The sequence below is a fragment of the Pelobates fuscus genome, chromosome 2, assembly GCF_036172605.1.
Source record: "Pelobates fuscus isolate aPelFus1 chromosome 2, aPelFus1.pri, whole genome shotgun sequence".
NCBI classification, from domain to species: domain Eukaryota; kingdom Metazoa; phylum Chordata; class Amphibia; order Anura; family Pelobatidae; genus Pelobates; species Pelobates fuscus.
Genome location: NC_086318.1, coordinates 8,221,620 through 8,236,446, shown reverse-complemented (window position 1 = coordinate 8,236,446; position 14,827 = coordinate 8,221,620). Strand labels below are relative to the sequence as shown.

Sequence of the window (14,827 nt, the reverse complement as noted above, 5' to 3'; positions counted from 1 at the left end):
TGTATATCATGTCATTGTACCTGGCATCCCCAATAAGCCTGTTTATCATAGGGGATGCTCATTCTGTTATTACAGCTCAGAGCGTTATTACACATCATTAAGTATGATTACAGTTTATTATATTACACAGCTTATTGTATGATTACAGTTTATTATATTATACAGATTACTGTATGAATACAGCTTATTGTATGATTACAGCTTATTGTATGATTACAGTTTATTATATTATACAGCTTATTGTATGAATACAGCTTATTGTATGATTACAGTTTAATGTATGATTACAGTTTATTATATTATACAGCTTATTGTATGAATACAGCTTATTGTATGATTACAGTTTATTGTATGATTACAGTTTACTGTGTGTAGCGGAGTGCAATATTATAATCCACGATCTCCGCTGGTATTACAGGTAAATCCACAGTCAGCGCTGAAAAGCAAGGCAATATCCCAATCCTCCAAATAACCGGACGAAACACAGTCTGGGAGTCAACTGAGGTCTTTATTCACAAGCTTCCATATTTATACAATTCCCCATGCAAGGGGTTTCCAGACAGACTTAGCAGGGGTGATACAGTAGGGGACTACATGGGGGACTTAGCATTCTGGACATTTCTCCCATCAGGCACTGCTGCACGAGAGAATGCACCGTTAAGTGGATTATCTCCTCGTGCAGCAGAACTTACAATTCACATTAAAATTTATAACTTTCGTATAATTCACTCTTTTCGTACGAACGAACGGTCGGCAGATAGCTGGGGTCTGGGGTTATATTTCGTGAGAATACCGCTCAGATCCCAGCTAGAACTACCGAACAGCATCCGAAATAGACTTAGCCATCGAGTTCGGTTTAAAACTACCGAACACCGATGGGAAACATAATGTGATACGGGCGGAACTCCCGACCGCTCTGGAAGTCCAGCGGTGTTCGTGTCATCAAGTAGCCATTTTCAGTTCCAGGCACTCGACGACCAAACACCGCTGAAGAGACAAAGGATCCAAGATGGCCGACCGCCGCGTGGTCGGTAGTCGAACGACGGCCACCTAGGAAAGCCTTTAATTACCGATTGCAACACTGTTGCAATCGGTTAACAAGCGCCACACGTCCCTTAATCTGTGGTCTATCAGGGGGGCCCATATTCGTTTCACGAACAGCCCGGATAGTCGCTGTTCGTGAAAGTACCTGAATGTTAGCTGCTTACGGCTGCTAGCATACGAATTACAATGGCCACATAAGACACAGCAGAATACATACAGAACATAGCATAAAATACAGACAACCTTTTGACACGTAAAGTTCAGTGTTCCAGAAGTGGCTAGGTTTGCCACACTGTGTTATTAGCGTATTGTATTATACAGCTTATTGTATTATACAGCATATTGTATGATTACAGCATATTGTACTGTTACAGCTTATTGTATGATTACAGCATATTGTATGATTACAGCTTATTGTATTATACAGCTTATTGTATTATACAGCTTATTGTATGATTACAGCATATTGTAGTGTTACAGCTTATTGTATTATACAGCTTATTGTATGATTACAGCCTATTGTATTATACAGCTTATTGTATGATTACAGCATATTGTAGTGTTACAGTTTATTGTATGATTGCAGCTCATTGTATTATACGGCTTCTTGTATTATAGTTTATTGTATGATTGCAGCTCATTGTATTATACGGCTTCTTGTATTATAGTTTATTGTATGATTGCAGCTAATTGTACAGATTATTGCATTACTGCATTTTATTATATGATTACAGTTTATTGTACTATACAGCTCATTGTATTATTACAGCTTATTGTATTATTACAGCTTATTGGAATATTACAGCTCATTGTATTATTACAGCTTATTGTAATATTACAGCTCATTGTATGAATACAGCACTCTGTAATGGTTTTAAGTCACCTAACGGTATACAAACAGTTTGATATAAACCAGGACTTTTCTTATTGCCCAGGGACTGCCTCCTCCTTGGCTACAATGGAATTAACGGCTCTGTATTATCCATGTCAATTTCACCCAATCTGGATGGCACTGATCACTAAGAGAGCTCCAGCTAACCCACAGCCAGAACTCTCAGCCAATCAAGGTCATGTACACAGGGCTAAAACTCATGTAACAAATCTGAACTAACAATAAGGACAACCTTACCGGCATGTACTGCCCAGCTATGGCATGGGAAATGGCATGAACGTTGGATGTTTTCTCCTTCACCTGTGTCACCATCTTCTCCACTTCACTCAGGTCATCTGCACCACACAAAAGACAAGAGGATATATCGGGAGAGTAAGAGTGGGAATAAATGACCACCTCAATCCCACCCATTGAGATAAGTAACAGAATGCCAAATATTGAGATAGGTAACACAGAGTGCCAAATATTGAGGTAGGTAACATACAATCCCACCCGTCGAGATAGGTAACACAGAATGACAAATATTGACGTAGGTAACACAGAATGACAAATATTGACGTAGGTAACACAAAATGACAAATATTGAGGTAGGTACACAGAATTCCACCCATTGAAGTAGGTAACACATAATCCTACCCATTGAGATAGGTAACACAGAATGACAAACCTTGAGGTAGGTAGCACAGAATCCCACCCATTTAGGTAAGTAACACAGAATGACAAATATTGAGGTAGGTAACACAGAATGACATTCATTGAGGTAGGTGACACAGAATGCCACCCATTGAAGTAGGTAAGACATAATCCCATCCATTGAGGTAGGTAACACATAATTACACCCATTGTGAGGTTGGTAACACAAAACCCACCCATTGAGATAGGTAATAGAGACTCCCACCCATTCAGGTGGGTACAGCGGAATCCCACCCAGTTAAGGTAGCTTACTAACTGGGACTGTGATAAGGTTTTTATAGAGAGACTCTGTTTCCAAAAACACTTGGCTGACCCGGCAATGGGTCCAAGATAGATCACTAGAGCAAGGTGGCACGAGGAGAGGGTGGCAAAGTGTCACCTTAGCTGTGGCTGTCACTGCTTCCTTGTAAAATAAACAAACAGGGTCCACAATCATTTACAAGGAATGGGACCAGACTTTCCCAATAATTATAGTAAATATGGCTAAACTATGATATATTCACCCATTCATTGCTCGAGCTTTATACAATGGGGCAAATTTACTCACCATCCAGGGTGAATATAAAGAGAACCGTGTCTGTCTCTGAAAGAGATGGTAAGACGCCCTTTACAAAATCTTCATGGGAAATGGCAAATTCTGGACCCTGTAGGGAAGAAATGTTAATGAATTACCTATACATTCATACCCCAACGGCCCCCACCCATTTCACATTCATATAGTTTAGTTCTATCCCACATAATGAGCCATGCACAACATGGTACTGTATGTCAGTAGATGTCAGGGGACATTAATCAGAATGGAAATGAATTGTCTCAGTAGGTTATTATAGATATTGGCAGAGTCTGATATTAATTACTATGGATTATCCTGTGATGGGTATATTCTGATAGTTATTACTCTGGGTTTTCATGGAATGGGCAGGTTATGATATATATCATACAATTGTCAAATTCTGACAGCAGTAACCCTGGATTAAAAATGCAAAAATAAACAAGCTTCACACACGCAGTGTAAACAAAGAAACCATTACCATAAATGTAAACCCAAACAGTGCATGTGACCAAGTGTTTTATATATACAAAAATGGGTAAGTCCACTGTAACGGATCGACGGGCACCCCGACTGGGCACCTCTGTTGAAGGATGCTCCTAGCGCTTCCTGAGGACTCCAAGCACTGCAGCAGACACCATAACCACCGTAGACTCCTCCAGAGAGCAAAACCGGAACCAGCTATTACAAGAGCTTAGCAGTATTTTAGCAAGGGAATATGACAAGCATAGCAATCCCTTGTAGCAGATTCCCCCAATAAGAGACGGCACTCCAAACTGAGGGTGAAGTAGAACTGAGGTTTAATGGCACACACTCTGCTTTTATGCAATTCTCCCCTGCAAGGGAGACGCCCACATACAATTATAGATTACCCAATCACACAATGGTTACATCCCACAGATTCCCTCCCCTTAGCCTGAGAGGTAACCCAATTATCCGTACAGTTTAAACATACTTTTTACCCAACTTTCATAACTATAAAACCATACATCGAATATTAATAAGTTGCATATTATTAATCAGCACATTCCAAATACAAACATACCCAAAAATCATACAAATCCGTCCAGCCGTTCGGGAGATACGTATAAGTCACTTTTGACCGACCACAGGCACATTTTCATGCCCAAAACAGTTCCAGGGATTTGGGCTGTGCGGTCGGTCTATTTTACACCGAGAAAACGACTAAGTCCCATTCGAACGGGCGTTCGAATCTTCGAACGGGACTTAGTCTCCAGTCGCGGTGTCGAAGAGTTCCGGGTCAGCGGTGTTCGTGCAATTGGGTAGCCACAAACAATTCCATAGATTTGGCTGCACACACCGCTGACCGCGTTCGACTAAGTTAAAATGGCCGCCGCCACGTGTTTGTTTGTCGAATGGCTGCCACTTTGATGACTTCGGCACTTCGACGACTTTGGCACTTCGACTGCATTCGAAGTGCCAGTTTAAAAGTTGTAATACTGCTCCCAAGTATTTAAAGGGCCAGGAACAGCATACAAAAATCCATTGTGCCCAAATACCCTTCTTAAATGGTTAATACACCCCAGGGGCATAGTCGCAGGGCAGGAGGCTAGCAACCAGGCTTCTCCAGTTCACAGTGGCGAGGTTGGTTCCGCCACATCCACTAACTGTGTATATCAATAAATACACTGCTATTATACAGATTGTTATGTGTAGATCTGATGTGTAGAGAATTCTACACATAAGAATTTGTGCAAAGTATATTCAAATTGCTTCTTTTGTTTAATGCACTGTTTGGGTTTACATTTATGGTAATTGTTTCTTTGTTTACGCTGTGTGTGAATAGTGTTTGTGCACCTTTTTATTTTTTTATTTTTTATCTGGGGAATTGATTTATCAGGATTCTTTTAAGGTTGCTGCGTGTATATATAAGTAACACTTTTTTGGTGCTATTATTATTGTACTTTTGAATATTATTTGTGTCACTTTAGTTACCCTGGATTGCCCTTAGGATGGGCAGAATATTTTTCAGTTAAAGTGACCCTGCGATTTATTTATTTTTGGCATTTGGTTTTCCTTTTCTTATTCCCCGTGTGTCTTAATGATTAGAATCTTGAGTCTAGTCTTTCTTTATATTTATTATCTTTTCTTCCTTGTGCTTTATCTCAATATCTGGGAGCAGTCATGGTGTTCTCCCCTAACGTCTGCTCTTTGCCCTTCTGTGGGATTATTGTACTGATGAATTGTGGGTAAATTTAAATGGAAACCGAAGCAGAACCGTGCTATACGCTCCGCCCATTGTCAAGTTTTGTCAGTTTAGTTATATAAATTAAAGTTTGGTGAAAGAGCCCTTTAATAATTATTGAGTGACATAGATGGGACATAGAAATAAAGACTAGGTTCTTGTGGTGTGAGGTGGTTTCAGGTCCAGATTACCATTTCTTAGTAATCCAGTTTGTTTTAGATCTACTAAATGGTGGCCACCACTCACCGTTGAGCCAATATCTCCTTCTTTGTTCTCCAGAGTCTTGTATCCTCCATTAATGAAAGAACGGACGTCATCCCACTCTGTCACAACAAAGGGAGTACATTTACACAATTACCCATGCAATAAATGCTATCAGTGTCGGTACCTGAATCAATCTCATGTTTGCAAACATTGTTAATTAAATCTTAACGAATCCCATACTGATACCAAGCCAAGACATGCGCTCAGATCGTGTCTCTGTACATGCAATGTGTATAGTCCAGATCGTGTCTCTGTACATGCAATGTGAATAGTCCAGATCGTGTCTCTGTACATGCAATGTGAATAGTCCAGATCGTGTCTCTGTACATACAATGTGTATAGTCCAGATCGTATCTCTGTACATGCAATGTGTATAGTCCAGATCGTATCTCTGTACATGCAATGTGTATAGTCCAGATCGTGTCTCTGTACATGCAATGTGTATAGCCCAGATCGTGTCTCTGTACATGCAATGTGTATAGTCCAGATTGTGTCTCTGTACATGCAATGTGAATAGTCCAGATCGTGTCTCTGTACATGCAATGTGTATAGCCCAGATCGTGTCTCTGTACATGCAATGTGTATAGTCCAGATCGTGTCTCTGTACATGCAATGTGAATAGTCCAGATCGTGTCTCTGTACATGCAATGTGTATAGTCCAGATCGTGTCTCTGTACATGCAATGTGAATAGTCCAGATCGTGTCTCTGTACATGCAATGTGTATAGTCCAGATTGTGTCTCTGTACATGCAATGTGAATAGTCCAGATCGTGTCTCCGTACATGCAATGTGTATAGTCCAGATCGTGTCTCTGTACATGAAATGTGTATAGTCCAGATCGTATCTCTGTACATGCAATGTGTATAGTCCAGATTGTGTCTCTGTACATGCAATGTGAATAGTCCAGATCGTGTCTCTGTACATGCAATGTGTATAGTCCAGATCGTGTCTCTGTACATGAAATGTGTATAGTCCAGATCGTATCTCTGTACATGCAATGTGTATAGTCCAGATCGTGTCTGTGAACATGCAATGTGTATAGTCCAGATCGTGTCTCTGTACATGCAATGTGTATAGTCCAGATCGTGTCTGTGTACATGCAATGTGTATAGTCCAGATCGTGTCTCTGTACATGCAATGTGTATAGTCCAGATCGTGTCTCCGTACATGCAATGTGTATAGTCCAGATCGTGTCTCTGTACATGAAATGTGTAAAGTCCAGATCGTATCTCTGTACATGCAATGTGTATAGTCCAGATCGTGTCTGTGAACATGCAATGTGTATAGTCCAGATCGTGTCTCTGTACATGCAATGTGTATAGTCCAGATCGTGTCTGTGAACATACAATGTGTATAGTCCAGATCGTGTCTGTGAACATGCAATGTGTATAGTCCAGATCGTGTCTGTGAACAATGTGAATAGCCCAGATCGTGTCTCTGTACATGCAATGTGTATAGTCCAGATCGTGTCTGTGAACATACAATGTGTATAGTCCAGATCGTGTCTGTGAACATGCAATGTGTATAGTCCAGATCGTGTCTGTGAACAATGTGTATAGCCCAGATCGTGTCTCTGTACATGCAATGTGTATAGTCCAGATCGTGTCTCTGTACATGCAATGTGAATAGTCCAGATCGTGTCTCTGTACATGCAATGTGTATAGTCCAGATCGTGTCTCTGTACATGCAATGTGAATAGTCCAGATCGTGTCTCTGTACATGCAATGTGTATAGTCCAGATTGTGTCTCTGTACATGCAATGTGAATAGTCCAGATCGTGTCTCCGTACATGCAATGTGTATAGTCCAGATCGTGTCTCTGTACATGAAATGTGTATAGTCCAGATCGTATCTCTGTACATGCAATGTGTATAGTCCAGATTGTGTCTCTGTACATGCAATGTGAATAGTCCAGATCGTGTCTCTGTACATGCAATGTGTATAGTCCAGATCGTGTCTCTGTACATGAAATGTGTATAGTCCAGATCGTATCTCTGTACATGCAATGTGTATAGTCCAGATCGTGTCTGTGAACATGCAATGTGTATAGTCCAGATCGTGTCTCTGTACATGCAATGTGTATAGTCCAGATCGTGTCTGTGTACATGCAATGTGTATAGTCCAGATCGTGTCTCTGTACATGCAATGTGTATAGTCCAGATCGTGTCTCCGTACATGCAATGTGTATAGTCCAGATCGTGTCTCTGTACATGAAATGTGTAAAGTCCAGATCGTATCTCTGTACATGCAATGTGTATAGTCCAGATCGTGTCTGTGAACATGCAATGTGTATAGTCCAGATCGTGTCTCTGTACATGCAATGTGTATAGTCCAGATCGTGTCTGTGAACATACAATGTGTATAGTCCAGATCGTGTCTGTGAACATGCAATGTGTATAGTCCAGATCGTGTCTGTGAACAATGTGAATAGCCCAGATCGTGTCTCTGTACATGCAATGTGAATAGCCCAGATCGTGTCTCTGTACATGCAATGTGAATAGCCCAGATCGTGTCTCTGTACACGCAATGTGTATAGTCCAGATCGTGTCTCTGTACATACAATGTGAATAGCCCAGATCGTGTCTCTGTACATGCAATGTGTATAGTCCAGATCGTGTCTCTGTACATGCAATGTGAATAGCCCAGATCGTGTCTGTGAACATGCAATGTGAAAGAATAGCCCAGATCGTGTCTGTGTACATGCAATGTGTATAGTCCAGATCGTGTCTCTGTACATGCAATGTGAATAGCCCAGATCGTGTCTCTGTACATGCAATGTGTATAGTCCAGATCGTGTCTGTGAACATGCAATGTGTATAGTCCAGATCGTGTCTCTGTACATGCAATGTGTATAGTCCAGATCGTGTCTGTGTACATGCAATGTGTATAGTCCAGATCGTGTCTCTGTACATGCAATGTGTATAGTCCAGATCGTGTCTCCGTACATGCAATGTGTATAGTCCAGATCGTGTCTCTGTACATGAAATGTGTAAAGTCCAGATCGTATCTCTGTACATGCAATGTGTATAGTCCAGATCGTGTCTGTGAACATGCAATGTGTATAGTCCAGATCGTGTCTCTGTACATGCAATGTGTATAGTCCAGATCGTGTCTGTGAACATACAATGTGTATAGTCCAGATCGTGTCTGTGAACATGCAATGTGTATAGTCCAGATCGTGTCTCTGTACATGCAATGTGAATAGCCCAGATCGTGTCTCTGTACATGCAATGTGAATAGCCCAGATCGTGTCTCTGTACATGCAATGTGAATAGCCCAGATCGTGTCTCTGTACATGCAATGTGTATAGTCCAGATCGTGTCTCTGTACATACAATGTGAATAGCCCAGATCGTGTCTCTGTACATGCAATGTGTATAGTCCAGATCGTGTCTCTGTACATGCAATGTGAATAGCCCAGATCGTGTCTCTGTACATGCAATGTGTATAGTCCAGATCGTGTCTCTGTACATGCAATGTGAATAGTCCAGATCGTGTCTCTGTACATGCAATGTGAATAGTCCAGATCGTGTCTCTGTACATGCAATGTGAATAGCCCAGATCGTGTCTCTGTACATGCAATGTGAATAGCCCAGATCGTGTCTCTGTACATGCAATGTGAATAGCCCAGATCGTGTCTCTGTACATGCAATGTGAATAGCCCAGATCGTGTCTCTGTACATGCAATGTGAATAGCCCAGATCGTGTCTCTGTACATGCAATGTGTATAGTCCAGATCGTGTCTCTGTACATGCAATGTGAATAGCCCAGATCGTGTCTCTGTACATGCAATACAATGCACCAAGGATGGTACCTTTGCCCTGAACATGGAAGTGTAGAGGAGGTAAGTGTGTTTTTACTTCCACCCACTGCATTTTTCACCCAGTGACTATTTGAATAGTGTTTACTGGTTGATGGAATGAGGACAGAGCAGTGACGGTTCTGCTTTAGTGGAAATAGTCACGGTACAAAATAAGTAATGAGCTATTGGCATCTTCCACATTCTGAGCGTATGACGCACCATTCCAGAATCATAGAGTTAGACTGGAAGGATCAGGAAATGAGTCTGGGTTTTCCCCCAAATTTAACCTTCACATATAACAAGCAAACCGTGTGGAGAATCTCCGGTGTCTGAGATAACATGTAAATTCTGATCTATCTAAGCCGAGCATTAATTACCTCTCCCTTATTTAGTGCATTTAAACGTGTTACCGAGTGCTTTCTAAATTACAGATATGGCTTACTATTTGTACCCTCTGTCTCTGAATTTCACTATAAAGAATGGGAATGAGAAATCATTAGAACACAATGTAGCACAGCCACACATCCATATCACATGTATCTATAATAATTCAGGAATTATCTGAACACTCATAAACAGTGGTGGCTGGTGAAGATGGGGGGCCCTTAGAATTGACCCCTAGAATTTGAATCTTCCCCCTGATTTGTTGGACTTTTTAACCTGGTGTACTCAAACCTGAACCAATTAGAGCTCATGGTCTGTTCAACAACATAAACCAATATATATATAATTAAAAACCAATATATATATATATAAACCGATATATAGACATGTTTGGTAAATAGGCCAGACTCCTTCCCTGATGCTGTTACCCAATGACAGCTATAGAAGACAGAACACTATGCAGGCCTGTCTTATAGGGCATTCAGAAGCTGCTGGTCCAATGCAAACCCAATGGGTGATGCCAGAAATCCCTTTACAGCAGATTAGGTGTGTATGAGGGGTCATCATCAGAGAACATGGATATGGCAGGGTGCAACCCTCCTTGCAGTATTCCCAGCTACTGATGAGGGGAGTACTAAAATAAAGAACTAGGACAGACAGACAGACAGACACAACATGATTTTTTTCAAGCAAAATGCTGATCATTCGTTATTTACTCTATGTGTATAATTTTAATTGCAAAACAATCTGGTAGGAACCCAGGGTTGGCACTACAGTAAGGCCCACTCCCCGAATAAAATGTACACAGGAGGCACTAGAGGGGGCAAAATGTTCTTTTTTTTAAATAACCGAATTAAATGGAAATAAACACCCACCACACACATCACAAATACATCTTATCCTGGGTAGCCAAACATTCTTGCCCAGTTTCGGTCGGCATTGCCCCATCTGCTCTGTACCTGCCTCCACAGCTCATAGAAACAAGTCTTTTCATAGATTTGTTACTGGATCACATTTTACAAGTTGTTCATCAATACTGCGGGTTCCAAGGCTACTTTCATCATTTATCAGCAGTTTCTGTCTCTAATATATTGTTATGCTATTTCCACACATGCTAACGGTGTACGCGACTGGAAAACAAACAGACAGAGATATATATATATACTCGGCTATATCATTCTCACCCACAAAGCTCCTCTGTGTTTAACTGGATTATATGAAGCCATAGAGGTTAATTTACTAAACTGTGAATTGTAATTTGAAAAATCAGGTTAAAATAATGGGTTTGGGAAAACTCTCCACCGGATCTGCAGTCACAACTGAATTTTAACATTTGGTTTTCAATCCACTGCAACTCAGTGCTTAGTGAACACACCCCTTATACCCACAGAGCCAAACGAGGGGATTGCAGTTCTTTCAAAGTAGACGTGTTTTTGGGTTGATGTTGCATTGTGGGTAGTGTAAGGGAATTCGCATTATCACACACCATTCTCAAAGGCGTCAGTAATATATTTATGAGGCAATAAATTGCCAAATCATGTGATAATTGTTTTCTCCCCAGTATTTATTATAACACATACATGCCCAAGCACTCACGCACACACAAACACCTACATTCATGCGTGCACACACTACAATATTGCTAAACTAACTCCTAAGAAATATAATTCTGATGATATTTGGCGAGGTGGAACTAGAATGTGCGTATAGATTTAAATAAATAGAATATTTTGGCGTGGTGTGTCCAGAGCTGCCAGATCTATGACAGAGCTTGGACTAGGTGAGTCTGGGGTCTGGTGGGATGAAGGACCACACAAAGTGCTGTCAGAGCTTTTTTCCTATTGAATTTAATTATTGGGGCTGTTTTTATGGTGTTTAGGGGATTTACTGTAAGTAATTCACTGTCCCGATTCCTCATGTAAGCAGGCAGGATCTGTGACGGACTGCCTGGCACCCCGACTGGGTGCCTCCGCCAATCGTTGCTTCCTAGTCGGCTTGAGTACCATAAGCACCGCACCGGACACCATCAGCACTGTAGCCCCCCTAGCCACCGCAGCTTGGCTGGGGTCTCGCCGTACCTTTCCACCCTGGACCTAACTCCTGGATCCAGCTCTCAGTGGGAAGGCCTCTCCTCCAAGAGAGTATAGCTGTGAAGCTCTTATAAGAGCTAGTGGTATAGTCTGTATAGTTATCCAAAGAACAATCCCAGGAGCAGGGATTATAGCTACAATCACGAGACAAGGATGCGTGTTGAGGGTTAAGCAGGATTGGTTTAATGGTAGCCACACTGGCCTTTTATGATAATCCCCATGCAAGGGGTACGCCCACAGGGACCTTGTGGGGGACTGATTTGAAACTCCACAGACCAATAACAATAAGGTTACAAGGCACAACACTCCCACACACAGCACATAATCCCTCCCCTCTGCTTGGGAGATAATTGGATCAGTAACTGTACTAATTATAATCCAATTATCTCCAAGCACAGAAAAAACATACTTTTTAAAAACACCCCAAAAGTACCCTAAATTACATTTAAACCCCACAAATGTTACATGCCCTGATAGCCCTGATCTGGGTGACAAACATATCCAAAAATCACCCAGATCAGTTCAGGTTTTCAGGCATTTCCTGGAAGTCATTTATTTGACCCACCGCAGGTAGACAAGATGGCCGTCACCTCTTGGTCGTCCATAGGAATTGCAGCCACCCAGACGAACACTTAGACCACAGAGGTGGAAATTGCAACAATGTATCAATTAAGCTTAACAAGCTCCAGGGTGGTCTCTGGTTCGTGTGACTGTTCGGTAAACGAACCATATAGTCCCAATTGCACGAACAGAGCCTGGTTAAAGTATTTTAGCCAGGTCTATTGCAGGGGCCATAGTCACAGGGTAGGATGCTGGCAAACAGGCCCCTCCAAAAACCAGTGGAAAGGTTATTTTCGCCATAGGATCGATCCACAGATCAGGGAAAGTTATGTTATTGCGATCTTGACTTTATGAGGATTACAATGTGCGTTATTCCACATGATGCAGATTTCCAACTCCTCTCCTATTGCTCCTGAGAGTCATGAATGGTGCCTGAGGTTAATGTGATCCACACCCCCATTTGCTTGTTATATTACTTTCATTACATGACATCCTGCAGATACAAATTGACAAACACCTTAAACTGGACAGTGTAATAAAGTATTGTGGGAAAACAGAAACCGTTATTGGTCACTGAGCCCTCTGTAGACACGTTTCTTTATCAATCAAAATATACAGCTGAGTCTGTTAAAGCAACGGATGGCGTTAACCCAATGGAGTAAAAGGGAACTTGAAAACCTTTATTGTTAACAAAAGTTCTTGGTAAAAAATAACAGATGGCGATGGAAGGGAGGACCTTGGCAGAAGGTGGCAGGCAGTAAGAACCCTTTGTACAAACATAAAATGACAGGAAGAGCTCTACTGAAAAATGGGTAATACGTGTGTGGTTCATAAGGTACAAGGTGCTCTTAAAGGAAGAGAATCTGTTCCCATTCCAGATATATACATGTAATAAAAAATAAGAAATGATCCCAAGGCACACCACGGTTTTGCACATAAAGAGTATTTATTCACGCATAGAAAATACAACAAAGCATCATTATAGCAGAGATAAAGTGCATAGTATAGTGCTAAACCAGTATATAGTACCAAAACCACAATGTAAGTAAAGTGCTAAATGCAAAAACCCATTAAAAAAGGTATACTGACCAAGAGCAGGAGAAATGAAATCCCAACGTTTCGGCTGTGAAGCCTTCCTTTGGACAGAGATAACAGAGAGCTGGAAAACTCTTAAGCAGAGTGCATTGGGCATGGAAAACCTTGGCAGAGGGCATTGGGTAGGACAAACATTGGCAGATGTCATCAATCAGGGAGAACTTTGGCAGAGCTCCTGTAAAAACTTGGCAATGGGGTTGTTTTGAGTCATACAGAAAGCAGAGGCTGTATCTCAGCTCCAAACAGTGGATAGTCCTCCCAGTCAGTTTAAGTCATTAGCTGCTTTGATCTGCTCCTTGATTAAATGCCATCGACAGGATGCACAGCTGGCATGCTTGAGAATAAATGGCAATCAGTAGCTAACAGCAGAAAAATTACCAGTCTCACACTAGGATCAATGCATCAGGCTATTCCCCAATCAAAGTGAGTGAGTGACACTGGTAGGGGCTAGGCACAGCAGTAACTTGACCACCAGTCTCACACTACGATCAATGACTCAAGCTTTCTTCCATTCAAAGACAGTGTAAGTAGTGAGTAAGCACAGCATTAACCTAACCATCCGTCTCACACTATGATCAATGACCCAGGCTTTCTTCTATTCAAAGACAGTGTAAGTGACACTGGTAGTGACTAAGCACAGCAGTAACCTAACCACCAGTCTCACACTAGAATCAATGACACAGGCTTTCTTCCATTCAAAGACAGTGTAAGTGACACTGGTAGTGACTAAGCACAGCATTAACCTAACCACCAGTCTCACACTACGATCAATGACCCAGGCTTTTTTCCATTTAATGACAGTGTAAGTGACACTGGTAGTGACTAAGCACATCAGTAACCTAACCATCCGTCTCACACTAGAATCAAGACACGGACTACCTTCCATTTAAAGACAGTGTAAGTAGTGAGTAAGCACAGCATTAACCTAACCATCCGTCTCACACTATGATCAATGACCCAGGCTTTCTTCTATTCAAAGACAGTGTAAGTGACACTGGTAGTGACTAAGCACAGCAGTAACCTAACCACCAGTCTCACACTAGAATCAATGACACAGGCTTTCTTCCATTCAAAGACAGTGTAAGTGACACTGGTAGTGACTAAGCACAGCAGTAACTTAACCACCAGTCTCACACTACGATCAATGACCCAGGCTTTCTTCCATTCAAAGACAGTGTAAGTGACACTGGTTGTGAGCTAATAATTGTTGTGCAAAGGGCTAGTTTTATTTAATAAACTATGTAAATA

General features: G+C 41.5%; 1 protein-coding gene across 1 annotated transcript in view; it reads right to left on the bottom strand.

The window, feature by feature from the left end:
- The window catches only part of LOC134586403 (glucokinase regulatory protein-like), a 163,488-nt gene that overhangs the window by 18,377 nt on the left and 130,284 nt on the right, over positions 1 to 14,827 (bottom strand). Inside the window, exons 14-16 of the mRNA XM_063441904.1 lie at positions 5,632 to 5,708; positions 3,177 to 3,273; positions 2,174 to 2,271 (exon numbers count right to left, since the gene is read on the bottom strand). Of these exons, the coding sequence (XP_063297974.1) occupies positions 2,174 to 2,271; positions 3,177 to 3,273; positions 5,632 to 5,708 (272 nt within the window). The remainder of the gene's footprint in view (positions 1 to 2,173; positions 2,272 to 3,176; positions 3,274 to 5,631; positions 5,709 to 14,827) is intronic.